Below are 27825 nucleotides of genomic sequence, written 5' to 3' on the forward strand. Positions count from 1 at the left end.
GTTTGTGTGATATAAACTAGCAGTCGTGGTGGGGGTGTACTGTAAAAAGCAGAGACCAGCAGCTGGGAGAGTATTTAACTAACACTGTGAGAGCATGAAAGGCACAAAACGTGGAGCCATGGCCCAGATGCCTAATGTGTGCTGCAGCTGAAGGAGAGGGAGAACCTGAAGATGAGCATTAGCACAGGAGAGCTGAGGGAATGCAGTTATTGCAAGAGAAACATGGCCAGCAGAACCACAGACGTTGCTGGTGTGGAAGACAACAAGTGTGGTTTGTTACATGCTGAGACACTGGGACACACAAATCAAAACATCTATCAGGTACTTGAAACATCAAGACTCTAAAAATTCTGCCTGCAGAAAACAAATTAAGATTCAACATTATACAGAGGTGAAATCTCCAGGGGAGATTTTTTTTTTTTTGTAGTGAGATATAATTGCATATAACATTATATTAGATTCAGGTGCAGCAGATAATGATTCAATATATGCACATATTGCAAAATGACAACCACAATAACATTCATCACCACATAGTTACATATTTATAAGTTCATGTGATGAGAACTTTTTACTCTTTTAGCAATTTTCAAACATAAAGTACAATGTTACTAGCTATAGTCACCATGCTGTACCTGGCATCTCTAGAACTTCTTTCTAACTGGGAGTGGGTACATTGCGGCCACCTTCACCCATTTTTGCCTGGCCCCTCCCAACCCCCACCTCTGGCTGCCACCAATCTGTTCTCCAGAGGATATCACTGAATCTGTAGAGAAGAAAAACATCTTGAGGGACACTCAAGATAGGGGGGAAAAAGAAGACTGGGGATAAATGTCTTAGAGAGTGCCCATATTTGGAGGAAGATCATAAAGAAGGGTCAAAAAGGTTGGAGAAGCAGGAGAAGGCAGCAGTAAGGAAGTTAAGGGAGAAAACAGTTTGTAAGAAAATTCCAGACCTCGTAGGACCCTCTTATTGCTAGGACAGGTGTTTATTCCACTGATCACACATTTCACAAGGTTTGGGAATCACTGCTCAGTAAAATCAAGGAAACAGAAATTACCTCAGTCAATTCACATGAAAGCTTAATTTCAATTTCTTAAAGACTTTTACATAACTTTTGAAAAACACTGATATTCTAATCATGTTCAAATCTGCTCTCATACCAAAAATAAAGCAATCATAAATATAGTGACTATATTTTATAACAAAAAGGAGTTTTTTGGTAAATTCTGAAAAAAAAAACAATTTTAAAGAGGGGGGAGTGAGATTATTGAGGATTAATCAGAGAGCAATTACTAAGCAAAAAATACTTTTTCTTGAGTCTTTGTTTCCCAAACTATAGTCTAGACATCTACAAAGAGAAGGTGTTAGGAAAAAGCAACTTTAGCTAAAAGGAAGATGAAAAATCATAGAGGATCTCCAAAGGGAAATATTAATGAATATGATTAATTAGTTAATTAATTCTCCAAAGGGCAAGTCAAGTCTCAAAGGGAAGTGATTGGGGAGGTTTACAATAATTATAAAATGGAGATCAGAAAACAAAAGTGGTAAAAAATGAAGAGGCAGTCTCGAAAACGTGCTCAGATGCTCCCAAACTCCTCCCATATGGAGGGAAACGTCTAAAGTATTTCAAGCATCTAAATCTGGTAATACACTAGCAGAGTAAACACACTATATCTGCAGTCAAACTCCAAAACCAAACTCCCTTGCAGTTAAATCCTCACATTCTGTCATTTGAAAAGTCTCCTATGAAACAGTTTGTTTTTCTTTCCTGGAGTCTTTCCTTAATCTAAATATAATATAAGTATTACTTATTTTTACAAATTAAATCTGTCATTCGAAGCATAGTTTAGTCCATGGCAAAAACCAGACAAAATGTCTAATTTCTGAAAGAAAAAAAAAAGTCTTTAATTCTAAAGAAATATGAAAAGAACAGTGACCTGAAATAAATTCTGGTTGACCTTTGAACAATGCAGGGGTGAGGGGATACCAACACTTGCGGAATAGAAAATCTGTATAAAACTTCCAAATTCCCCAAAACTAAACTACTTATAGCCTACTGTTGACCAAAAGCCTTACCAATAACATGAGTAGTCAACAAACATGAGTAGTCAACTAATACTTGTATGTTCCGAGTATTATGCACCGTATTGTTATAATAAGCTACAGAAAAGAAGTATTATTAAGAAAGTCATAAGGAAGAGCAAATACATTTACGGGACTGTTCTGTAAGAAATCCGTGCCTAAGTGGACCCACATGGTTCAAATCTGTGTTGTTTAAAGGCCAGCTGTACTTATAAAAATTAATTTGAGATGAAAACATCAGCCAAAGTTCTGAAATTTACCTGTTCTTAGAATCACCTAGAGATTTTAAATTCTAGATCCATAAAACCAGAACATCTGGACCTAGACTAGGAAGCAGGAGTTAAAGCTCTTCAGAGCATGCCCATGGACAGCCAAGTTTGAGAATCATTGTTCTAAAAAAATCAGAGGGAATCCATGTTACCTAGAGTCTGAAATGAAACATTTTAACTGACCACTGAATTTGGCTATTAATTTTGTAACTGAGGCAAAACCAGGTGACATGTAGTTTTTCGTTGTTCACAAAAGCAGCCATATGTATCTGCCAAGGGCGGGGGGCGGGGGGTACCTGCAAGACTTCTTCCCTTTACACTAAAGCAAACAATAGCACAATATGTTATTTGTAATATGATTAAATAGAATCCATAGTATTGGGAAAAAAAAAAAAAAAGATTAATGCCGGACCTTTAAAAAAATAAAAGTAGCAGAAGGGGCATTTAAAGCAACAGTTCAGAGAAAGTATCTTCAAAGCTATATTAAACGTTTCCCAGCTTTGGAAAATTTAAATACCCAATCTGGTTTCTATGAAACTTAAAAAGATCAAACGATTAGAAGGAAGCTAGGCTTGAAGGAGAAATAATGGGGATTTCAGTAAACATCTGGTTACCATTTTCAATGGTAAGAACCAACCCACTTAAGGAAGCAGTTTAGTTTCTTTGGAGTAAAAATGAGACACTGGCTTTTTGTTCTCTTTGCACAGTGGTGGGTAAAAGAAACATCAGAATGGGGAGGTCACTTGAAGCTCAACTTTTATAAATAAGAAAGCTTTTTTCAAAAACTAAAGTAAATTGAACTCCGGTCTCTGTAGTATAAACAACTCAACTGAGTTAAGGTTAAATAAACATTCCTTGAGCTCTAGTATGCCAATTAAAGAACAAATTCTGTTTGGTCATAAATACATCAGTAATTCTATAAGCACGGAGGAAAACAACAATAAACCAGAGCACACAATTATTGCCTGTCATACTACAATAAAATAAAATGGTGCAGACCAGGAAGTTTCTTTGATTCAATTTCCTTTTTTTCTCCTCCCCAGTGTGATTAACTAAAGGCACAGAAGCACTTCTGGTATCACCGAAAACCTATTCCTTGCATAATAAAAAACGTATGACAAAGGCATTTAGGTGAAATACTGACCAGGCGAAACACACTGTGACTTTTAAATGTGACCTTTACTCTTTCGTCTTCCTGCTAAATAGTCCTAGAGTGGATTAAACTCAGGGGAGCAGCAGGGTGCTGGTGTGAACCTGCACAGGAAGGAAAGAGAAGAGGAGTTCTTCAGGCTCTTGAGTTTTAAAGGATCAGCGGAAGCATCTGCGGCCAACATGTACCACTAGCCAAAGGGGAATCCCCCCAGATTTTGCCTCCAGACCCATGTTTCTCTGCTTCTTTGCTCACCACTCCTCTCTTCCGCCCTTGGACGTGAGATTTAAAAAGACTAAAGAAAAGGAATCCTTAGAATGATGAGGTTTAAAATCTTGTCTTACTTTCTCTCGTCTGTGTGTATAAATGTTAGAGTGCTGATCTGAGAAGGACTTGGGTGATGATTTTACTTATTCTCCTAAGTAATAAAGCACGTGTTCGGGACCACCCCTGCCTTGAGGCTGGCCCGCACCACCTCAGATGTTCTGAGACAGGCAGTTCCATGGCTGGGCAACTCTGACTGATAAAATGTCTGTCCTTCAATTGATCCTGGTTACGTCTTCCAGAGTTACGACAAATAAATCTTGTCCCCAAGTGTCCCGTTAAACAGTGGGGATACAAAAATATTGGTCCAACTACTTCCAGGGCCTCCCAGAAACATTTTTTGCAATTGGAACCATTTATTTTCTTGTGCCTGCTGCAGATCTGGTTTCGGCTGCAACTGCAGAAATATGTCCTCCTCAAGTCTACATAAGTAATTCTCACCCAATGGTAAAATGTATGGTCTCCTGGACCATATATTACTTAGACCTCTATCCTGGGAGCAAGTTAAAAACTTTTGGAAAATATTTATTCTCTCGTAGGCTCCCCTACTCCATTCTATGAACTAAAACAATGATTTACTAAATAGGACCTGGATGATTTGAAAGACAATAATTTGATGTTGATTCTATCTTTTTCTGTAGAGAAGGTGTATGTTATAAAATCCCTGGGTTATACGATATATTTTTCCAAAGCGAGGGATCAGAAGAACATAAACATGAATATTTTACACTATGCTAAGCAGAGAAGTAGAGTGCGTTGTGTTTCGTTGTTTTATGGTATATGAAATCCTCAGTGACTCAGGCATCACCGCTAAGCAGGTAACTCACAAATTCTCATCTCCTGCCCTGGTCTGTCTGTTTTCTTCAATTTTTGTCAGATGAAGAGCTGACAGCATCTGAGACCAAATATGCTTAGAACTAAACTCATCTATCTGCCTCTAAAACCAACAGATAGTAACACTTGCAAATGTGACGGACGAATCTTAAGAGCAAAAGAAGAGAAGAACAATGAAAAATGGACACATGCACTTACAGCCTCAACAGGTAATATGAGTCCTAAATACTACAGTAGCCGTGGTTACATTACTTTCATGTAAGAGCAGATCTGAGCATGCATAGAGTATCAGTGCACCTATAAAGTTATTTAAAAATAAAAGGCTTATCAATGAACTTTTAATGTGAATTCTGAGGTAGTTCACTATTTAAGGGGCTCAAATATTGGTACACTATGTTATCTTCATTTATTCATGCATTTAGTTGTATTCAACAATTATTCCTGGTGTGCCAGGAGGTTGAGGGCAAGGTTTTAAGTGATAAGCAGAACAGACAGGGTCCCTGACCTCAAGGAACTTAGAGATTTTTTTTTTTTTTTCCCTTAATGACAGGTCTTTCCCAAGGGAATGGTCCAGGAAACTGTGTTGGAATTTCAGGAGGGTTTACAACCCAGACCTTTCAATGGGAGAATGTAGGTTGGTAAAGAGGGCCTTGAAAACACCTGTTGAGCTCATTTATCACAAAATACCCAGCAGCAGCATCCCTATGTTCTTCATATAGAACCCATTTTAAATGTGCTCCCCCGGAAAAGAATCTCTATAATCTCCTTTCTGTAATTTGTTCTTGACAGAAGTAACAATATCATCTCCGATTCCTTGAGTGACCGTAGTGTGGCATTCATAGAACAATCCAAAACAATCCCCAAAGAGAAAATTAGGGCTTTGAGAGGTTAAGTAACTTGTCCAAGGTTATATAACCATTAAAGGTAATACTAGAACTCAGCCCACGTTTGATCTTACTCCAAAGGGGCTGCTTCTTTAATTACCACAGTCTACTACCTCCCTAAGAAAGCAATTACTGTGTTTAAGCTCTTCTTACTTATGGGTGATTTAAATCTCAACTTCCTTATAGGTTCTTCTTGAATACAAATAAACTAAAGAAAAAAACAAACAAACAAAACCCTGAAATATGCTTCCCATCACAAAAGTCAAGATTGAGCTATAGTAGTGGCTTCTTTTCCATACAAATCCCAGAAACAGCTTTTGGCAAGTAGCCATTAGAAATAAATCTTCAAAATTAGACTAAATTTCAAATGGTACATAAATGTGTTGGACATTTTTTTTAAATTATTTATTTATTTATTTAACAGACAGAGATCACAAGCAGGAAGAGAGGCAGGCAGAGAGAGAGAGAGAGAGAGAGAGAGAGAAGGAAGCAGGCTCCCTGCTGAGCAGAGAGCCCGATATGGGACTCGATCCCAGGACCCTGAGATCATGACCTGAGCCGAAGGCAGCGGCTTAATCTACTGAGCCACCCAGGCGCCCTGTGTTGGACATTTTTGAGAGTGCAAGTGAAGGTAAATAAAAATATAGGAGGATAGAAAACTATTAAATTATACACAGGGAAGGAAATAGGTTTTTTCTTCTCTAATGTATTTTCCACAACATTAAGTACTGATCTGTATCTCTCGCTCTATTAACGATATCTTTTAATAGTGCTTCCCAAGAACACAGTTGGATAAATTACAGTGTCTTCATGGCGGAGGGGGGACAGTGAAGCAACATTATTTAAAATAGCATTCTCTAGGGGCGCCTGGGTGGTTCAGTGGGTTAAGCCGCTGCCTTAGGCTCAGGTCATGATCTCAGGGTCCTGGGATCGAGTCCCACATCGGGCTCTCTGCTCAGCAGGGAGCCTGCTTCCCTCTCTCTCTCTGCCTGCCTCTCCATCTACTTGTGATTTCTCTCTGTCAAATAAATACATAAAATCTTTTAAAAAAATAAAATAAAATAGCATTCTCTAGAACACAATATATCAAGTTTAATATCAATACAAATATCGATATGCCCTCTCACCATATTAAGTCTAGCCCTTCCTAGAAATGTCTTCGCCATACCCTGCTATAATGTTATATTCTCAGCTCCTGTTGGAAGATTGCTCTATGAACTAAGATATGACATCCAGTTCATTTGCAATACAAATGTTGTTCTGGCTCTTGACCCATTACATAACTTAGGTAGTTTACTTAATAATTCCTTCAAGAAATTTGTTTTAAAAATACTCCTTGGGCATGTGGGTAGTGAGGGGAAGGAACGTCCTGTTCCCTTCTTTCTGAGGGTAAAATTTTCATTCTTTTCCTTGTTGTTCTCGGTATTTGTAGGCTCAAGCCAAAATGAGGCTTCAATTACGGTAACTAAGAGGACTATCCAGCCTGAGCCCTGGCTTTGTATTTCCATTTTAGTAACGTTATTATTATATGTTTTACTGTAAACCATCAAACCCTTTTTGAATGAGGTTTGGTGTAAGTTATAAAACTAAACTATCTCAGTCCTAGAGTTTAACCATCAGTCTGGGTTGGGATCCGATGACATAGAATTAGTCTAGCTACATGGGTCAGCAAACTTTCTCTGTTAAGGGCTCAATAAATGTTTTAGGCTTAAGAGCCCCACCATCTCCATCTTCTCAGCTCTGCTATGGCAAAACAAAGCAGCCAAAGACAGTATGAAAACAAATGTGTAGCTGCATTGCAATAAAACTTTGTTGGCAGAAAGAGGCGATGGTCCAGATTTGGTCAACAGGCCATCATTTGCCAACCCCTGGCAAGAAAATTGATATGGTCTTCCAATTTCAGTGTATCTTTTAAAAAACATTGCATGTAAAACCCCCACGTTACAAAAACAAGAGCAATTTGAAACCACTGGAGTGTTCAATTCTGTAGTGGGTTGGCATTTGTTTTTCTTAGAGACTATATAATACATCATTTAATTTAGAAGTGCAAGGTGTATTCAGAAGTGAACAGAAAACTGATAAATATGTACTCTCTTTGAGCATGCAGAAGTAATTATGACCCAACGATACAATCTAGTGAAACAGGGTCTCCCGACCGCATACTACTTGGACGTTACCATGGGAATAGGATAAGAACTTTCAGAAAACATCTACTTTCGTTTAGGCTACTATACTATTCCATGTACTAAAGCACTGATTTACTAAATGGTACCTAGATACTGGGAAAAGCTGTAATTGGTGGGTGCTACTATCTTTTCCTTTAGAGAATTATATGTTCTCATAAATGCAGGGACATAAGATATATTTTTCCAAAGCAAGAGATTGAAGGATCATAAAGTATATGTTTTACATGCTGCTGAGTTTTGTAGGCCTACACGGGTAAAGACAATTGTCCTCTTACTGTTTTCAAAATCAGCTTAAAGATTAAAATGACACAATTAAAACTTAAGCGTTATAGCAAGTAGACCTTTGCATTATTTTATTCCCAGAATTAAGTCTAAAGATGGTTATTTCTTGAACCAATAGTATGTCCCTTAGGATAGTGTGCCTCAAAGGGCCGTATATCAGAATCATATGTGTCTGCTCTTAACATATACATTTCCGGGCCCCATTCCCAGACTACTGATCAAAAAATAGTGGCTGGGCTTTACGATGTCTCCTCCCAGAACTCTGATGGGGTAGACAAAGTGATTAAATTCTCACAACATACTACCATGAAATAATGACATTACTGCCTTTAACAGATTAAGAGAACTAGAGCTCAAAGAACCTAACTTGCTTAAAGTTGTATATCAGCCCTTTGTATATCAAAGTTGTAGACACCCCTACTGTCTTTCTGGATAGAGCCACAGACTTCTGTTAATCACTAGAATGGCATTAACCAGGGTAAAAAACCACAATGCCCACATTCTAACTTAGAACCGAGACTGCTTACTGTTCCTTTCAAAGAATAAACATTCTCAATAAGTACTAGGAAAGCTGAATAAATTATAAAGCCCAAATGATACTCTACAAGAACAGATTATACTTTATAGTGGAATGTTGCCTGGCTATGATGACCCTTTTATTTTTTTCTAATTTTAATTCATTTCTGGCCTTAAAGGTTTAAAAAAGAAAAAAAAAAAAAGTAGCTCCAAGCTGGAAAGAGGCCACCTGTGTTTCAAATGATGGCATAGAAAGAGGTCAGCAGAGCTGATCAGAAGAGGAAAGAAAAGCAGGTAAAATGGGTAGGTAAAATAGGAAGATTTTATTTTATATTTATTTTCCTACAACCAAGCACGTATTTTATAAATGTGTCAAATCTGCACCTGGCCACTTAGTAACATTTGTGGTAGTACCTGTTTTACTTTTGATATAGTAATTTCAAATTTCAGTTTAGCAAAGAGAAGAAGCTGCAATGGTAAAGTTAAAGATAGGAGGGGTAGGTCTCCACATCATTCTGAACTGCTTCCACTTCCCCCAAGAGGCTCAACATGGAGAAATTAAGTTCAAATGTGCAAATACAGCATCATACTTTCTGCTGCCATATGTCTGGTAAAATAAGCATGGGCTGAATATGGGAAACTAAAGAAAAAAATGAATTTGACAAGAACCAAATCTTTAGAAAATATTTTTATAGTGAGTGCCTCAGTGCAAACATAATTTAGAGATTAAATCTGTGACCATGGAAAATTAGCTGCCATAAAAAAGTGATTTTTTTTTTTCTATAGGTTAGAAAATCAGGGAGAAGTTAGATTAAGGTCATAGAAATTTTTTTTATTTCTGTTACTAGACGGTTGCCTTCACAGTGAAAACTACAAAATCAGATGGAAAAACCAAAAGTCAATTTTGCATATTCGTGACATTGCTACCCTTTCTGGAGGCCTTATCCAGTAATAATATCTTATTATACTGAGTTGAAGAAACCAAGAAAGAATTAGGAAGTGGTTGTTTTACAGGCTGAGGGAATGCGGGGTACGTGAGCCAAATCAGCATTCACAATGTCAAAGTCTCGTGAGACCACCTCCTTATCTTATGCTGTGCCCAGAAGCTCCTTTGCCTGCCAGAGTTTATTGCCTTCAGGCTATCTTTGCACTTTTCTGGATATTTGGAAGCTGCAATGCAAAGTCATCCTCCTTTTTCTTGTAAAACTGACCCAAGGACCCTAAGGGAGAGAGCAGCTGCATTCCTTCTGAATTGCAACTGGACAGAATTGAAAATTGAAGCGGAATTGAAGTTGAAACGCATACAGAATCCACATCGTGCCCCCACACGGTCAGGGGCAGCATCAAAGAGGCAGAGGGACTTGCAGACACAAGCGGGGTGTCATCACGGCTGTGTTGGGCATGACTCCAGGCGCACGGCTCACGGGGGATGGGGACGGTGGTCCTAGAAACACCTACTTCAGGGATGGGCTAAGATGTTTTATAGGATGAGAGGGAGACGAAACATTTTATATCCTTCCTTAACCCGGATAAATGGTTTCCTGACAACATCATTTATGGATGTTCCAGAACTCTCCATGGGTCCCTCCTTAATAGAACCAACCGCAAGGAAGTTCCTAAAATTCATCTTCAGCCCTCTTGGATATTCCAGAGCTTTCACCTTCCCTTTCGTTTTTCTCATTTGCTTCCAGAGAAGCCCAGCACCCTAGATTTCCATAAGACTCTGAGGGGACAGGGCCCTAGGGCCCAGCAAATGGCACTGCTGAAGACCTGTCTTCATGGCCCACACTCTGCATGTTTTTAGAACCTTTCTTTTCATCGAAGTGTGGGCATTGAGGCTAACCGCTCCGCTCCCCTCGTTCATTCAGCGGCATAAGCTGGCGGTTGAAAGAGCAAGGTTGAGTGTATCAGTCACATGTTGAGTTGCTCAGGAAATGTTCGCTGTTATTGTGACTGCCCTTTTTGACCCTCATCATCTCCTCAAACTTTCTTTTCAAATACCTTGTTTAAAAACTTGTCTTTTATTTCTCACTTCAAATGAAAGAAATAAAAGTACTTGACTAGTAATAGGCTGTGTGATAAATACCCATACTTCTTTCGCATTTTAGAGCCAATCTGTGAATCACATTTAAGCTGGCTTCTCGAAACAATTTCCAGCACATTCTCCTTGCAGTCAGATGAAGTGGCAATTTTCTTAAAATATGGAGCAGTTTGGTGCTGGGCAGAACATGTATTCAGGCTCATAAACATAAACATTTTTTATGTAGCATTTAAATATGAACTATGTAACTCCAAAAGGCTACAAAAATATAAACAAAATAATTTCAGGAATAAAGAAATATAGCTAAAGAAAGATTGAGAGGAAGTAAAAAAAGGAGCCAGGTTTTCTTTGAGGTAAATAAGTTGATCATGGGTAAAAATTTGTTTTTATAAATTTCTTTTTTTTTTTTTTTAAAGATTGAATTTGTTTATTTGACAGTGAGACAGAGAGAGAGCACAAGTAGGAAGAGCGGCAGGAAGAGGCCGAGGGAGAAGCAGGCTCTCCTCTTAGCAGGAAGCCCAATGTGTGGCTCGATCCGACGACCCTGGGATCATGGCCCGAGTGGAAGGCAGATGCTTAACCGACCGAGCCCCCCAGACACCCCTAAAAATTTCTTTAGGAAAAGAATGTAACACACTCTAGAAAGTGTTTCGCGTTATATATCAAGCAACTTGGGTATTTACTTCTTATTCTGACCTTTTTCTAGCAGCCCCAGCCCAAGGCCAGCACCGAGCCTTTCTTCAGCGATGACAACCGTATAGCGATGCTGAGTGAGAATGTGCTGGTGGAGCTGAAGCTCCATTTTGCTGAAGGAAGGAGGCCTGTAGAGTATGGCCCTTCTGTCATGGCTGCCAAAGTGTGCCTCTATTGATCTCTCCATCTAAAAAAAACAAAACACAAAAAAAAAAAAAAAAAAAAACAAGAAAGAAAGGAGGCATAAAAATTCAAGAGGAAGAAGTAACACACTGCCCTTGAAGGACACCATTAATGCAAATCAAAGGCCATTCAGAAAGTTATCCTGTCAGTTTGTCTCAGGAAATGAAGGCGACCTCATATGCGAAAACTGAAGGTGAATTGAATTTTTCTATTACAGAGAGATGAAAATTTTAGGCCATTATAATATAGGGGTCCTTGAGGAATACTATTACATAGAAATACAGAGCTCAACTCTAGCTGAAAATATAAATTAATAGCAATGCCTTTCATCTGCATTGTGCTTGCATCAAGTTTACTTCCAGTGGCATTATCTTCTAACGGTGCTTTTTCGGTAAACACAGGAGAGGATACAGACTCAGAAAGGATGGACTTTGTGCTAGCAGGACACGTTCAGGAATGGGGAGCACCGAGAAACAAGCTTAGAGCTCTTTGGAGAAGGACAGCGCTGCTTCCTCTCTCAATCAGGATGCAGCAAAACTGGAACACCGCTCGGGGTGGCAGGGTGGATCCCTGCTCGCGAAGAGGAACATCGTAATTTCAGGTTCTTCCTTCCATAGTTTATTGATCCTCCAAATAAATATTCCTCTTTCTCACAAGGATGTTTGAAATTCCACCAACAAAAGGGAATTTTCCAACTGACAAGTAGAAAGAATGCTGATATCTGAGTTCATTATAAGGTAAAATAGCAGACATTGGGTATTTTCCTGAAAACTTGAGATTAAACCTTGATAAAGTAGATATTTTTGTTGTTGTTGTTACCAGAAGGAGCAATGAGATTGGATGGGGGTTAGAGCAAAAACTGGGAGAGGCCAAAGAAGAAGAAACAAAGGAGTTGTTTGAGGACAATGAGCGAGAAGAGATAAAAAACAAAACTGGGAATCTAATTACTTAGAGTGACACTTCTGAATCATACTGTCCACTTTTTGGATGCAAAACATATGTATCATGTCTTTGTACTTAAATTTCTTTCACTTCTCACTTAAATTTCTTCATTACTTCCCTTTACTGACAGAATCCATTCTAAATCTTCATCAGGGAACACAAGGTCATTCAAACTTAAACACTGTCTTTCTTCTCTGGTCATATCACACTCTTAATTATTTCCATTCCTGATCCAACCCTCTTCTTTCATACATATCCCACTGTTCCTCCTCCCTAAAATTCCATCCTCTGGCTCCACTCATCCAACTGGCTCGCTCCAAAACAAACATCACCTCTTTTGGGAAGTTTTCATTGAAATACACCCTTCCATTAGCGCTTATGAAAGGGAATGTGCACGTCTCCCTGATGTGAGCTCAACTAGCAGTACACTTGTACACATGGTACATGTTTAATAAATGAAGATATCTACAAAATTAATGAGCCACAGTGCTCTATCAAGATCTTTGAAGATATGTGTGGAAAGAAAGAAGAAACAGATTTAGATTATAAACCCTCTGAGGGCAGGAATACCTTATTCTTCATTTTATACAAACTACTGCCATCTGTCAATGAATAGACAAAGCAGAGTGATGTGCTAGAGAACACAGACTCTGAAGAGACTGTTGGCTTTGAATGCCCTGGTCCCATCAGCACTCTTTGTATGACCTTGGACAATACCTTCCTCCTAACGGTGCAGTGAGTACTAAAGACTTACTATATGTGAATGGCTTAGAGCTGTGCTCAGTATATGGGAAATACTATATATGTGTTTTTTTTTTTTAAGATTTATTTATTTGAGAGAGAAAGAGAGAGAGAGAGAGAACATGCATCTGGGGGGAGGGGCAGAGGGAGAGAATCTCAAGAAGGCACCCCACTCAATAGGGAGCCCAGTTTGAGGCTCTATCTCAGGACCCTGAGATCATGACCTGAGCTGAAACCAAGAGTTAGATGCCTAACTGACTGAGTCACATAGGCACCCCCATGTATATGTTTTTAAAATAATAATATAAAGAGCAAAGAGTCAGAAAAACTATCTCTGAGTCTGAGCTCTGCCTGACACATGGTAACATGGGCATTTAGTATGTGTGTGGCGAATTTAATAGAAAGGAATAGAAGCCTAGCTACTCACACCTCCCCTGTGTGGCATTTTGGGCAAACATGATATTCATTAGATATTTTTCTTTGTTAAACAATACTGTGTGTGTGTGTGTGTGTGTGTGTGTGTGTGTGTGTTTTCTTTTGACAATGAAACCATTGATTGATGATTGATTGATTGATAATGAAACTTTTTTAAACTCAAAAATTTAACTGTAGATTGGGACACGATTCCCCAGCCAACATCATTGTTTGTCACGGTAAACCTGTAAGAAGGAGTATTTAAAGCCGAAAACAGGTTGAGCCTTTGTACACAGGACTTAGAGGGAACCATGAGCCCACAGGAGGCCAAAATAAACAAACATGCATCTAGGTGCAAGGGAAGACAGATGCTTCCAAATATATCAGTGTCACTCAAGTGAAATGTTCGGTGCCCAGAATTCTCTTCTCACATTATTTTCTTTCGTAATCACAGGATGCTCCTCTCTATTACAGCTGGCTCAAATAGAGCAGTGATTTCACATGAGGAGAGTGTATTTTCAAACTCTGTGTTATTACTATTTTGAAAGATACATTCCTCCTTTCCTTCCCCTCCCCCTCCCCCAGCCAGGCTCAGTTTAAGCAAGAGCAATGTAGCTCTTACATTATATAGAGCAGATTATAAATACAGTGTAATTACTGGCCATGTTTTCTAATAACCTTTGTAACATAAACTGACATTTTAACTTGCATCTCAGACTACAGAGAATAATGGGAAGTGAGCTTGTCAGTCAAATTATGTTGTATTATCCTGTAATACAAACTGCTCCTGTCTTGGTCATATTTATAACACACTATATCAGCAAAATGGCCCAAGACCAAGGGGCAAGAACACTTTTAACTGGTCCAACAACAGGTGCACACGCTGCATCCGTGAAATAAAAACTAGGTGAATAATTACGTCAACCACACCAGCAAAGGCAGGATTATCAAATGCCAGAAGCAGCACTTCGGGAAATGAGAGCTCTTGATTACGCCTACAGTTTTGAAGATGTATTTTTAGTGGCAGAATTTAACCTGGCCATCGCTACAGCAACTTAACTTGAGACTCACAGGCTTGTGGAGAAGACCTTAGGAGAAAGAATGAGTGTTACTAGATGTTAACATTCTGAACTCCCAGTCACGGCTCTCTCTCCCTTCTTCTGGAAAGATCTGAAAAATTGTCTCTCAGAAATCACTTTGCCATACTATATAAAAGTTATTTTAATTTTTTTCAGAGATTTTATTGATTTATTTCAGAGGAGGGAAGGGGCAGAGTGAGAGGGAGAAAGAGATTTAAGCACACTCCATGCTCAGCATGGAGCCCAACCTGGGGCTCGATCTCTTGACCTGGAGATCACAACCCTGAGATCACAACCTGAGCAGAAATGAAGATTCAGATGCTTTACTGACTTTGCCACCCAGATGACCCTATGAAGGTTATTTTAAAACAACACTTTTTGGGACCCCTGGGTGGCACAGTCGATTAAGCATCCGACTCTTGATTTCAGCTCAGGTCGTGATCTCAGGGTTGGGATCTCAAGGTCATGAGATGGAGCCCCACATCACGGGGACTCTATGCACATCCAGGAGTATGCCTGAGATCTGCCTGAGATTCTCTCCCTCTTCCTCTGCCCTTCCTTCCATTTGCACTCTCACATTCTCTCTCTCAAATAAACAAATCTTAAAAAAAAAAACCCACAAAACTGAACACTTATTATTTTTATGGGAAAGCCTTCAAAATCTGAAACCGTTATACCACATTAGATAAAGCAAAGGACAGAGTGTTGTAATACACGACCTGAAGTGTCCGATGCGGTAATGTGGGGGAGAACAGAGGAGGGCCAGGGATCAGAAATCTGGATTTGAGTTCTGACTCTACCACTTGCTTGGTTCATCCTCTGGGGCAGGGGGAGTTGTTTTATCTCTTTACCTCCAAATTTTCTCATACATATGGTTAAGGTAACAAATTCTACCTCATTAAGTTGTACGGGGAATTAAATTAATTTGCAATATGAAAGTAACCAACACGTGCTCCATCAATAAATGATATGAATTATTAATAAAATTGAATAACAATATGTTTTGACTCTGATTTTCCTTTAAGAATTCTATAAGCATTCGGGGTGCCTGAGTGGCACAGTTGGCTCAGCATCTGATTCTTGGTTTCAGCTTGGGTCTGATCTCAGGGTTTTAAGATCGAGCCCAGCTTCAGGCTTTGAGCTCAACATGGAGTCTTCCTGGGACTCTCTCTCCCTCTCCCTCTGCCCCTCCTCCCTGCACTCTCAATGTCTCTCTCTAAATAAACATTAAAGAAAAAAAGAATTCTATAAGCTTTACAATTACTATAGTTTGGCCTCCATCATAAAAGACATTTCTGCAATAAACTATATGTTTCCATATGTCTTGATACATGTTTTTATCTATGTTACTCATCACATTTTATTTTCTTTTAGAGATTTTATTTATTTATTTGAGAGAGAGAGAGAGAGAGAAAACATGAGCAGGGGGAGGGGCAGAGAGAGAGGGAGAAGCAGACTCCCTGCTGGGCAGGGAGCCTGACACAGGCATCCATTTCAGGGCCCTAGGATCATGATCTGAGCTGAAGGTGGATGCTTAACAGACTGAGCCACAGGTACCCAACTCATCACCTTTTAATGCAAAAATATAATTTATTTATTTATTACATTTATTGTCTGTCTCCCCATACCATAAAAGGAGGTAAATTAAACCATATATTTTTGTCTATTTTGTTCACTTTTGTTTCTCCAACCAAACAATACTACTGGCCACATATGGGGCACATAATATATATTCCTGGAATGAAGGAATACAAACATCTTTTTTTTAATATATATAAGTCTTGGTTATAAATACTACCATGGGAGATTGGGAATAGAAAGTGGTGAACATTTGTATTAAGAAACTTATTTCAGCAGAATTTTAAATAGTAGCAAGAATGACAAAAATAGAATTAAATGTTTGAGCAAAGTAATGAATTTGTAGTAGAAAAATCAAATAAAGAGCATATTTCTCAGTTACTTATAGTATTAAAAAATCTTCAACCAAGACTTACCACAAAAGCAAGAAATACAGTTCTTTAGTATATAGTAAGGATGAAAAATAAAACTGGTTTTTTTTTTTCACATGACAGAGAAATTTTTTCTAGATTTATTAAAGTAGCCATGTATTTATGACACCTTTTGATGCTCAAATACAAATCATATAGCAGACCTTGGGTGTGTGTTATATATAACTAAAAGTCAAATTGGCTTGCTGGTCTAGATCTTTGACATTTTAGAAATATTGCTGAGTCTATCATAGTGAGTTATGCTTTAATTTTTCCATTATAAGAATAAAATAAGGATTTTTTTTTTAAACCCGTGGGTGAAATTTATACTTACTTTAGAGAATTCAAGAAATGACATGGGGTTTTCCTGGATGCATGTCCTACACATTTTCCACTTAAAAATTATTTATAATTATAGGACAGTTGAGGAACCAGAGGTTCCCTGGATAGTAAGCAGAGCCTCGTGAGAATGTTCCATCCCCAAATGAATCTTCAGTTTACCTCTGTCTTTACGGCACAGCTGACTCAAACTGGATCTCAGGCTCATCATGGAAGGAACACACGCATCTCAGACCAACTCCATGACAAGGAGCTCCTTCTGACCTGCGCTCCCAAACTGCACTTGGGGCTACTGACTAACCCATGAACATCCAATGAAAGGCATGTTTGTTCATCTGTGCCTCTGTGTAAGTTTTAAACCATAATAGAGAAACAGTTGGGGAGGGTATGTGCTATGGAGAGTGCTGTGAATTGTGTAAGATGGATGAATCGGACCTGTACCCCTGAAACAAATAATATATGTTAATAAAAATAAATAAATAATAGAGAAACAAAAGCAATAAAGTTTCAATACAAAAAAAAAGTGTATTCTCAATACAGCTGTGATGAAATTGTGCCCACTGAAACAGCTATTCCCCAAATCTACCATCACCTATTTCTCAATCTGTCTTTCCCTTTGGCACTCTTCACAATTTATAGTATATATTACTTTTTTGATGTCTGCCTCTTACACAAATTGGTACATTTCATGAAAGCCTAGATGTGTCTGCTTTAGTTACTGTACATACTGCTTAAGGTCAGGTTCTAAGTAAGATGGAAGAGATGAATGAATGAGCAAGTTAGTGAATTCATGAAGGCAAAGTGTGTGTTCATTATTTCTAAACATGTTTATTTTACTCGCTTTCTGCTGAAAACACCAACTAGAAAAATCTCAGTGGAAGTTTCAGCATTTGCATCTCAAACCATAAAATATCTATGACTTTTTCATCCCCAATGACTCTCTCCTGCACTTCACTACAAACACCCACCCCAATGACACAGCTTGGGCTTTGTGATCCCAAAACACCCCCACCTCTGAAATTATAAAATGAGATATTCTATCCTCTGATCGCATTTCTTTTTTCCATCTCTTCTCATTTACTCCCATCAGTTCTTCAACCACCAGTCTTTCTTTCTTTCTTTTTTTTTTTTTAAAGATTTTATTTATTTATTTGACAGACAGAGATCACAAGTAGGCAGAGAGGCAGGCAGAGAGAGAGGAAGGGAAGCAGGCTCCCTGCTGAGCAGAGAGCCCGATGCGGGACTCGATCCCAGGACCCTGAGATCATGACCTGAGCCGAAGGCAGTAGCTTAACACACAGCCACCCAGTCTTTCTTTCTAATGCCAACTTTCTCCTAGCCTCTTTTTCACCTTCTCTCTCTCAGTTGGATTCCATGGCCCAACACTCCAATCACTTCCTCCCCAGTATATTAAATTATTCCCTTCCTCCGCTGCACTTGCATCATTCACACAGTAGAGCTTCAAGCAAGGAAGAGCTGGGCACACAGCCATTAACAAGACAGGCACGCCTCTGCCCCCACAGAGCCGGCAGCCCATCAAGGAAAGCAGACACAAACAACTAGTGATAATAAATGATGATGTGCCAGGTAAATCGGGAGGACTAGAGTGCCGTGGGAGCTGAGACCCAAAGATCTCAGTAGCCTGCCCACCCTGCACCTGGGCTGGATTGTTGAGAGCTCTGAAGAAAAGTGCCTGGATGGATAGATTCTTATTGGTAAAACCAGTTCGGTCTTCGGGGTCCCCAGACTATCCTGCTATGCTTCCCTGACCAATTCTCTCACATTCTCCATAGTGACTAACTTTCCCAATCTCCAGCTACCTTCTTATTTCTACAGATAACTGCCTCCCATTCATAGAGGCAATGAGCACTATTAGAAGGAAACACACTGGGTTAAACAGCCTCTGTTTTCGCAGACCCATAGCCTTTTAGCACAACTAACATTTCCTCTTTTCTGTTGACCTCCATAGAAGAAACCTGTCCTCCTCTCATCCATGGCTAATCACTCTCCGGACTCCATAGCTCCCTTTCCTCCAGGCAACAAACCTTCCAATTTCTACCTTCAAATCCCAGAGAACTTCATCCGTCTTTTCTTCTTCTCCTGGATCCTTCATGTCCCCTCCCCCTTGGCTCTTTCTCAATGTTTATTCATTCACTCACTTACCTCCTTAATATTCTTGAACACTTTCTATATGACAGGCACAGTGCTAGGCTCTGAGCAATGAAAGTGAAGAACCTGACAAAGCTCTACCCCTCACTGAACTCACTTCTTAGTGGGCGGAGCAATAAACAGTGAATGAAATCAAATGCAAGGTAAGTTCCGGCAGAGGTAAAATCTCTGGTCTGGGTAAAATGTTAAAGAATGACCCTGGCGCTCTTTTTTTTTTTTTTGATGCTGTTACTTGCACATGTTACGAATGTTGTGTGTGGGGAAAAAAATGAGAGAAGAAAAGAAAATTCTTAGAGGGAGAGAAAAGATGGGCAAAGAAATTAAAACAGGAAGTTTTTTTTTTTTTTTTTTTTTTTAAACAGGAAGTTCTTGAAGGTCAGCACCATAGGGTGCTTTTTACTGTGGACGGTAAATAGGGTCCGGGAGGCAAAAGAAATAGCTGACAATGAGGAGAAAAGTGAAGTTAATACAACATTACTTGTTATCTTTTTAAGTAGCCAGTAGGAAACCAAAACTTCCTCAGTAGTAGAGAATTAAAAAGTTGGCAACTTCATGCTGGTCTCTCTACCTAGGGACACCCTCGATGAACTTCAATTCCTTTTCCTAAAAGCCATGGCAGGGAAGAAACAAAGGAGGAAACCTGGGAGGGTAATTTCTTGTTTTATTTTGTTTTCAGGGTGGACGGGGTCCTGACAGAAGTCCAGAAGGCCAGACTTCTACTTCCTAAATCACAAGATTTCCTAAAGAGTATAGGCCATCATTCCTATAATAAAAGTTTTTTAAAAATGGAAGTACTCCATGACCTGAGCGATCACACTGCAAGAGAGACATGAGACCTGTCCTAAGAAGATTTCTGATGACACTGGGCATGGGACGTGCACTGGGAGGGGAGGGGCACCGTGGAGCCTGGTTTGGGGTGGAAAGAGCAAGGAGAAGCAGCAATAGGATCGTCAAATCACAATGTGTATTGCTAAGAGAGGGGCAAGATACAGAGATGAAAACCTTCCAGAAGAAAGGATTTGCCGTGAAGGTATGAAGCAGGCAGAGAGGGAAGCTGTAAGCCTGACATACTAGAAGAAGAGCAGCACAAAAGAGGAAAATGGAAGAGAACAGCAGGAGAGACCCAGACCTGGCCATCCTAAACCAGAAATTATTGACGGATAAATACCGTCATAGCGCCTTAACCCACTGGAACATCTGCGATTCTGAGACTTCGGGGATATAGAATGATTTTTGTTGATAGTAAAGACTTTCCACCACATCTCTTAAAATCTGAAGTTCCATCCTGAGAATTCCCGGGTCGTCTCTATGTCTGATGCCCAGTGTCCTCACTCACAAACGGCCCATGCCTCTCTGAGCAGGGCACACAGTGTCGAGCTTGTGTAGTTGGGAGGAAGAGGAGAGACTAGTGGAGGACAACTGGAAAGACTTAAGAAGAAATAAGGCAGACTGAACAGTTCTGGGCTTTTCCGACTCCAGCCAACGCACAGGCATGCCGGCCGGGCGTGGCTGGAAATGTCTGCCTCTCACAGCTTCCCCAGGCTGACCCTCACACGTAGCAAGAATCTTGGAGATGGAGAGAAATTAAAAATGCAACTAAGAACACAAGAACAGTAGTGTCTCCTCCAGCCCGTGACCCGTGTCTCCCCTTCATGCCTTGCTGCTGTAGTTGGCTACAAACCTCTACCCCCCTGACCTCTCAGCCATCTCTACCAACGTGGAAGAACTTCCATTCCCCTCTCTGCTCCTCCCAGCTTCTCTTTTTCTCTTTCCTTGCTGTTTTGAAAGTCATATGGAGCATCTTTTTCAGGCCCCTCTGGAGGCTTTTCCTCCAACGAATTCAAGCCCCCCCCCCCCTTGGCTCAGCTGCCATCCACGATGCACAGCTGCGGGTCTTCAGTTTACTGGTTGCTGTAACTTTACAGACATAACAAAGACCCAGCTGAGATTACAAAAACACAGAGATGGCTGGGAGAGGATACTCATGATAGTGTCCTTGGAGAGGTCTTTAAGCACAAGATAAAGCTTTAGGGAGAGAACGAAGGTTGCTTTTTCTCTGGGCGCATTGGAGTTTGCTTCCTATTTTGGATCAAACAAAAACCGCTCCCAAGTGTCCTTCTGTTGTCTCTTCTCCTTCCTTCTGCTTTCCTGTCTCTACACTCTTCCCCCTTCTCAGTCTCCCCTTAATCAGATGAGCACATAGAGTTTAAGAGCAGGAACTTACTTTCGTCCTCTCCTCAAGCCCTGATCATGTTTGTAGGTTTTGGGGTAAATGCTCTCTAGCCCCCTGAACCTTACCATGGTATCAGCAGTAGTGGAAGGACAGCCATAATGAAGAAAACATAAAATCGACAATCCGCAATTGTGAAACAGCAGGCAGAAAACAAGGGGAGAACTTGTTCTTTTGAAAAGTGTTAAAATAATAGCAAGTCTCTGTCCCCCCCACCCCACCCCCATGCCCAAACAACAAGTGAATTCAGCGATTCAGTCTTAAAATAGCAAGTCCCTACACAAGCAACAGAACAGACAGGAAAGAGCCCTGGGTTCATTATAGCAGCATCAGTACCTAAGCATCATACAATCTACCAAACGTTTTTATAGATGCCAGAGACTCTGAATCTCAGTTTGAGTCTTTGCCAGCCAACTCCCCAAGACCTCCACAAGGTCTTCTAAATCCTGGGTCTCCCCTCTACTTCCCACCCTCCATTCATTATCTGCTGATGCCGCTGAAGTGCGACTTGATGTACTTCAACTTCCTCATCTGCAAACAAGCACCAGCCTTCCATCCTGCTTTTCATGCTAGTGTAAGCATTAAGGGGGATTTCAGTGAAGATAAAAAGCAGTCGAAAACATACAGCCCTCATAAACCTGACACGTATTAAATATTTCTTAAAGAAGTTACTGCATAGAAGAACCTCTTGATAAATTAAAATGTTTTAAATTGGGGCACCTGGGTGGCTCAGTGGGTTAAAGCCTCTGCCTTCGGCTCGGGTCATGATCTCAGGGTCCTGGGATTGAGCCCCTCGTCGGGCTCTCTGCTCAGCGGGGAGCCTGCTCCCCCCACACCCCCTGCCTGCCTCTCTGCCTACTTGTGGTCTCTCTCTCTCTGTCAAATAAATAAATAAATAAAAATCTTAAAAAAAAAAATGTTTTAAATTGTTAGAAGGTAAACTGAGGCCCATTTAACATTTTAAGGGCTCATTTGGGCAAAAATCCATTCCAATTGGGCAGCACCAAACCCAAAATAATTAGGAGCTCTCTGCCCATAGGAGCCAGGGGAAAGCCTTACACAGAGAAAGCATGGAAGCAAAGAATGCAAATTATTTGATTGGCTACAACTTGGTTTTCTGTGACTGGTTGTCCTTAGCATTTTGGTTTACTAACCTTGAGACATTTACAGGCTTAGGTCGCCAGGGCATCAGAGCCACAGCTGTCTTATGGTCTCTTTGTGTAATGAATTAACATAATAAAAACCTTAAACATTCTAATCACGTGATTTCACAGGGGTGCTGTCCAATTACAAGTGGAATAGGATAAGGTCCTGTTTGTATATTAGGGGCAGTAACACATTTAAAATCACCGATCATCATTTCTACTATTCTTCTTTTACAAAACTAGAATGATAGAGCAAGTGTAAAAAAAAAAAAAAAAAAGAAAAAGAAAAAGAACAGGAAAGAAAGAAAATATGACCAATCATACCATATATAAAATGGACTTTTTAGATTTGGGTGTTAGGTAAAAATTAGGCAGCCATGTTAATTATATAACTAAATATGATTTAATTTTATACTTTGTTAGAACATTCTATAAATGAATTCACAATAAAGATATAGAAAGCCCTTCAGCACATTATATTCCCTCGTTATGGCTTAGAAGATAATGGTCACCATTGTCTAGTTTTAGATCTTCCCCAGCATTCACCTATTAATTCCTGAGCTCCTCATTTGCACCCTTCATTTCCTTCTTCATTCTCCCCACTCCCCCCTGCCTGCTACAAGACTTGCTGCTGGTCCTCCCAGCACCCTCGACAGTCCTCCTAGCCCTGCAGTCCTTGCTGCATTTCAACACAGCACACACGGACCCCAGGCTTCCGCAGAGGGCCACCGCAAGAAAACATGCGCTGGCCAGCCGAGGATCTCTTTCAGCACCAGAGGGACCATGCCCCGCTCTGCACAGAGACTCCAGCCTTAAACAAACATCTGCCAGATGTAAGGGTAGAGTTCAGGCATGAGTTGGGGATGAAGATTCTCCATCCACTGCCTACCCAGTCACCACAGGCAGACCTCCCAGGAGAGGAGGATAGACGTCCCTCAACCCACTTCAAGTAATCCCATGCAGCTAGAATCTCCAACTCTGTCTTCCCCCTTAGCACTCACATCCCTGTAATAACCAGTTTATCCAGATTCTCCCCCAGAAATCCAGGGTCGCCATGAACTGCACAGATGGGGAAGGACGGAAAGCCAACATAGTGCCTGCAGGTGCCCCAGCATCTCCGGGGCAGTAAAGGAGAGCCAAGGCATAAATGTGTGCTTTATGGAAACCTCATGTATACATTTGGTTTAAAGCAAGATGTTTTTTCATGTGGAGTGTGGTGCCTGAATATGTAGCAATCGTTCCTCCGTTCATCTTAACACTTTGACCTCCATGTGGGTAGGATGAGGCTTGCTTGCTCTGAACACACGTGTGGCTGCTTCTTATCCCTTCAGCTCAATGGCCGATACTAACATAAGCACCTTGGCTCTCCTTGGGGACTACCCTGGGCAACACCTTCCCAGCCCGATGGAGACCTAAGAACCCTCTTTCCCATGCTTCCCCTCTAGAAGCCTCCACCTAGCCTTTCCCCCAACCATCACACTCATGTTGCCACATGCTACACTATTACACCCACACATCATAACACAACCTCACATATTCCCTTCAAAACCAAACTTCGAACTTTCCAAATGACACACTCACTCTAGAATGCTTAAGTATTTGATGGCCAACTTTTTGCCTTAAAAACTGAAAATTGGCAGGAAATGATAGAATCTAGTAATACCACAAAATAAGCACTATTGCTGGAGGGAAGAATAAGACATCATCTAATACTGCTATCAAATTTTCAGGTCCCTAAACTCTGTAATTCTTCCCTTAGGGGATGGATTATGTTGCAGAATCGTATTTGGCTTTCTTCTGTGACTGGCTAGAAAAGTGAGTTCCCTTCCTAGAGATCCAGTTTATTCTTAAAGGGTCCAACAAAAAGTCTTATAGGCCAGACCTAAGGAAAAAACCATCTCTTCTTATGTAACAAACTACTTTGGTCTTTTCAGGAAAATGTGAGGACATCTTATAGATTGAGGAAGACCTGGATGGGTGGCCAGGGGAGACCAGAGTTTAAAAATCAACTGAAAGTACAAAATAAAAATTTAAGGACCACAGGCCACCATGGGAAGCCTTACACTGGACACAAGGCATGAATTATACTAGATCGCATTCATCTTTTCATTCAACTCCTGTGCTAGGCGTTCTCTCGACTTGATCCCCGCCCTGATCCAGCTGCCAGTAACTTATTAGACAGTTTTGTTTAAATGCTAGACTTCACTGGGGCCTCGGAGGCTCAGTCAGTTAGGCATCTGACTCTTGATTTCAACTTAGGTCATGATCTCGAGGTCCTGGGATTGAGTGCCACATCCTACGTTAGCCTCCATGGTTAGTGGGGAGTCTGCTTGAGGATTTTCTCTCCTCTCTCTCTCTCCTTCTGTCCCCCTACTCATGCTCTCTCTCTCTCATGTAAATAAATAAATCTTAAAAAACTAACACATGCTAGATTTCACAGGAAGTAGTTACATTATTATAAATTCTTGGTCACTTTTTCAGGGTTTTCCTAAGAATTGTGCTTAGGCTCATGTGTATATCATTGGGGGATGAGACATCCTCCATTATAACACAGAAAAGGGACTTCCTTCTAAAATGTCATTATTTTATATTAAAAACAGGAGACAGTTCTAGCTTCCTAAATTTCGTATTTCTGACAGAATATATTTTCACAAATACTTTTTATCTGTTTACCAGCAAACAAGTTTGTTTAAAGCAGACATAATATTACTTTAACCACTGTTTCTTTAAAAGAAAAACTATCAGCTTACCTGCTTCATTTTTCTCTTCTTCTCCATGAGAAAGAAAATTAACTCTACCCCCAATCAATCTACTTTTAAAATATCTTATGCAGCCCCAAAATATTTGGACAAGTAGGTTTAGCTGGCGTCTAGGAAGCTTCAGATGGGTTATTAATGTTTCAGTGTTTACTCAAAAGAGAGAGAGCGAGCATTGATAATAAAGGAAGGAGTGAGGGAAAGCTCACTTGAAATCGCTTCTGCCCTCTGGGTGTGTCTAGAAGGGAAGGGTTACTGCTCAGTATGAAAGTCAACTTTCTAGTGGATGCTTTGCTAAGGTCAGATAGCTTCTGCACGGCTACAAAAAAGTTAATTTCCTGTTCCATTTTTCCTGAAGCATTTGTGCACTTGGCTAAATTAATGCTAGATTTTTCCACCAGGGAAGAACGAGGCTTAGAGCTGAAACTATTGGAATGCTATTATACTTCCTATTGCTTGTTAAAGAAACAGTGAAACATCAAGAGAAAACAATTGTGACAGTGCAATTTTGGACTCCTAGTAGCGTTCTGAAACATAACTGCATAACTTGACATTTGTGTAGCACATTATACTATAACTTTTTAATGAAAAAAGGAGTATTGCCTGTACTCACATTTATGTTGCCTACATGCATTTTTTCCCCTCAAGAGATGCCAAGTGCTGTGAGAATATTTTCATGACATTATCCTTTGGGATGTATTAAATTAATTGAACATGGAGGTTATTAGACTGAAGTGGCCTGAGTGAGTGGTCTAGGTAAGCAAACCAAAATCTAAGGCTGTAAATACCTCAAGCTTAGCAAATCCAAACCTAAGGATAACCAACCAAAAAGAACCAACTAGGCTTTAAGCTTCAGCCAGTCAATAACAGCCTTACCTTTCCTGTGCCTTTGTCTCTTAAAGTCTCTCCCTGAGCTCCTGGTGGGGGAGACACTCTTAACCACTTCTGGTTTGTGGCAGCCTGATCGGAATCCATTTTTGCTCAAATAAACTCTTAAATTTTCCAATATGCCTCGGTTTATCTTCTAACAGATGTGATAATGTTGACTCCCTTGCCTCTTATAATCCCAATGCTTTCCAAAACATTCTGAGCTACAGTGCTACACTGACCCCATGACATCTCTGTAATGTATATTTTCATCCTTATGCCACAGGCTACCAAAAGAAACCAAAGAAGTCACTTGTCTGTGGTTACCCATCTCTTCAGAATTGGAAGTGGGCCTCCATTAGTTCTTTATTCTTTCAAGTTTTTGTTTAAATTCTAGTTAATTAACATATAAGACAATATTGGTTTCAGGAGTAGACTTTAGGGATTCATCATTTACATACAATACCCAGCGCTCATCACAAGTTTCCTCCTTACCAGGCATTAATTCTCTTTCTCTTTCACCTGGAGAAAGTGAGGGGGGCACAGCAGGATCTGCCTCAAATAGACTGAACCTCAACTGGTGGACCACAACCCCAACAGTTTTCCTTATGTCAAAACCAGGAAGAGACACCAGGACCTGGGAGCAATATTACTATTGTAGTGAGTACGAACCTTTAATAAATAAAGTGTAATAAATAAATAAATAATATATAGTAAGTGCAAACCCCTACTAAATGAAAAACAGGAACAAAATACAAACTAACCACATAGCAAGTAAGCCTAGACCATATGCGTGTAGTGATAAGATTAGCTCGCAGTAACAAGTTGTAAATATTTTTAATTTGTGCGAAATATCGTAGACCAAAACATGTTTACGACGTGTGTATGTTTTTGGTGTGTAAGCATAAGAAAAATAAGTGATATAATATGTTTATGAAGGAGACTTAGCACAGTATATAAGGAGGCATCGGGTTGGACTGAGGTGAAGCGAGTTCCCTGTCGGGAGGACATCATCGCCGGTGCTACCGACACCCCAACAGTTTCGTTGCCGACCACTCGCTGGTTCTCAGTCTCAACTTCTGCGGTGACCTCTCTGTCTAGATTGTGAGGCGACGTCTCCTTCTCAGTGACAACGTCAGCGGACCGTGACCGGGCCACGATAGTGGTGCGGACCTCGTCCCAATAAAGATCAAGTGAGTTACATCATATCCATCTATCTCTTCTTTACACGTCACGACCTCCTGGCGGGATGCAGGGGTTATGCTCGCGACACTATTTAATAAATTTTTTCCTCCCCATAGATTATTTACTATTATGAGGCTTTTCCCCTGCCTAACTCTCCCAGACTGATCACTTTTCCCAGATCCCTCTCTCACGCATAGTCAGAATATACTTTTAGGGCAGCAGGTATGAGCTTGGGTTTGCCAAAATTAGCTGTGAAGTGTGCTATAAGAAATTGGCTATGAAAAGAATTAGAATATCAACATCGGTGAATAATTTGCACTTTATAAATCAGGAAAGATGTGCTGCATTCCTACTACTTGCTGCTGAACACTTTCTGGAGCAGGAGGGGAATGAAGTAATATGTGTCCAGGAAAAACCAATGGAAAGCTTCCCTTTGAAGAGGTGTCAAGAGAGAAACTCCGAAGACCGCTAGCATAGAACATGCTACCTTCAATATCTGCCTAAATAGAATATAATTAAGAAA

General features: G+C 40.2%; 1 protein-coding gene across 2 annotated transcripts in view; it reads right to left on the minus strand.

The window, feature by feature from the left end:
* The window catches only part of CPED1 (cadherin like and PC-esterase domain containing 1), a 264988-nt gene that overhangs the window by 225182 nt on the left and 11981 nt on the right, over positions 1–27825 (minus strand). The window contains exon 2 of one of the 2 annotated variants that reach the window (XM_059396509.1): positions 11268–11451. The exons of the other annotated variant lie outside the window; for it this stretch is intronic. Coding sequence (XP_059252492.1) covers positions 11268–11451 — 184 coding nt within the window. The remainder of the gene's footprint in view (positions 1–11267; positions 11452–27825) is intronic. 2 annotated transcript variants of the gene reach the window in all.

The sequence above is a fragment of the Mustela nigripes genome, chromosome 4 (genome assembly GCF_022355385.1).
Source record: "Mustela nigripes isolate SB6536 chromosome 4, MUSNIG.SB6536, whole genome shotgun sequence".
Classification (NCBI taxonomy): Eukaryota; Metazoa; Chordata; class Mammalia; order Carnivora; family Mustelidae; genus Mustela; species Mustela nigripes.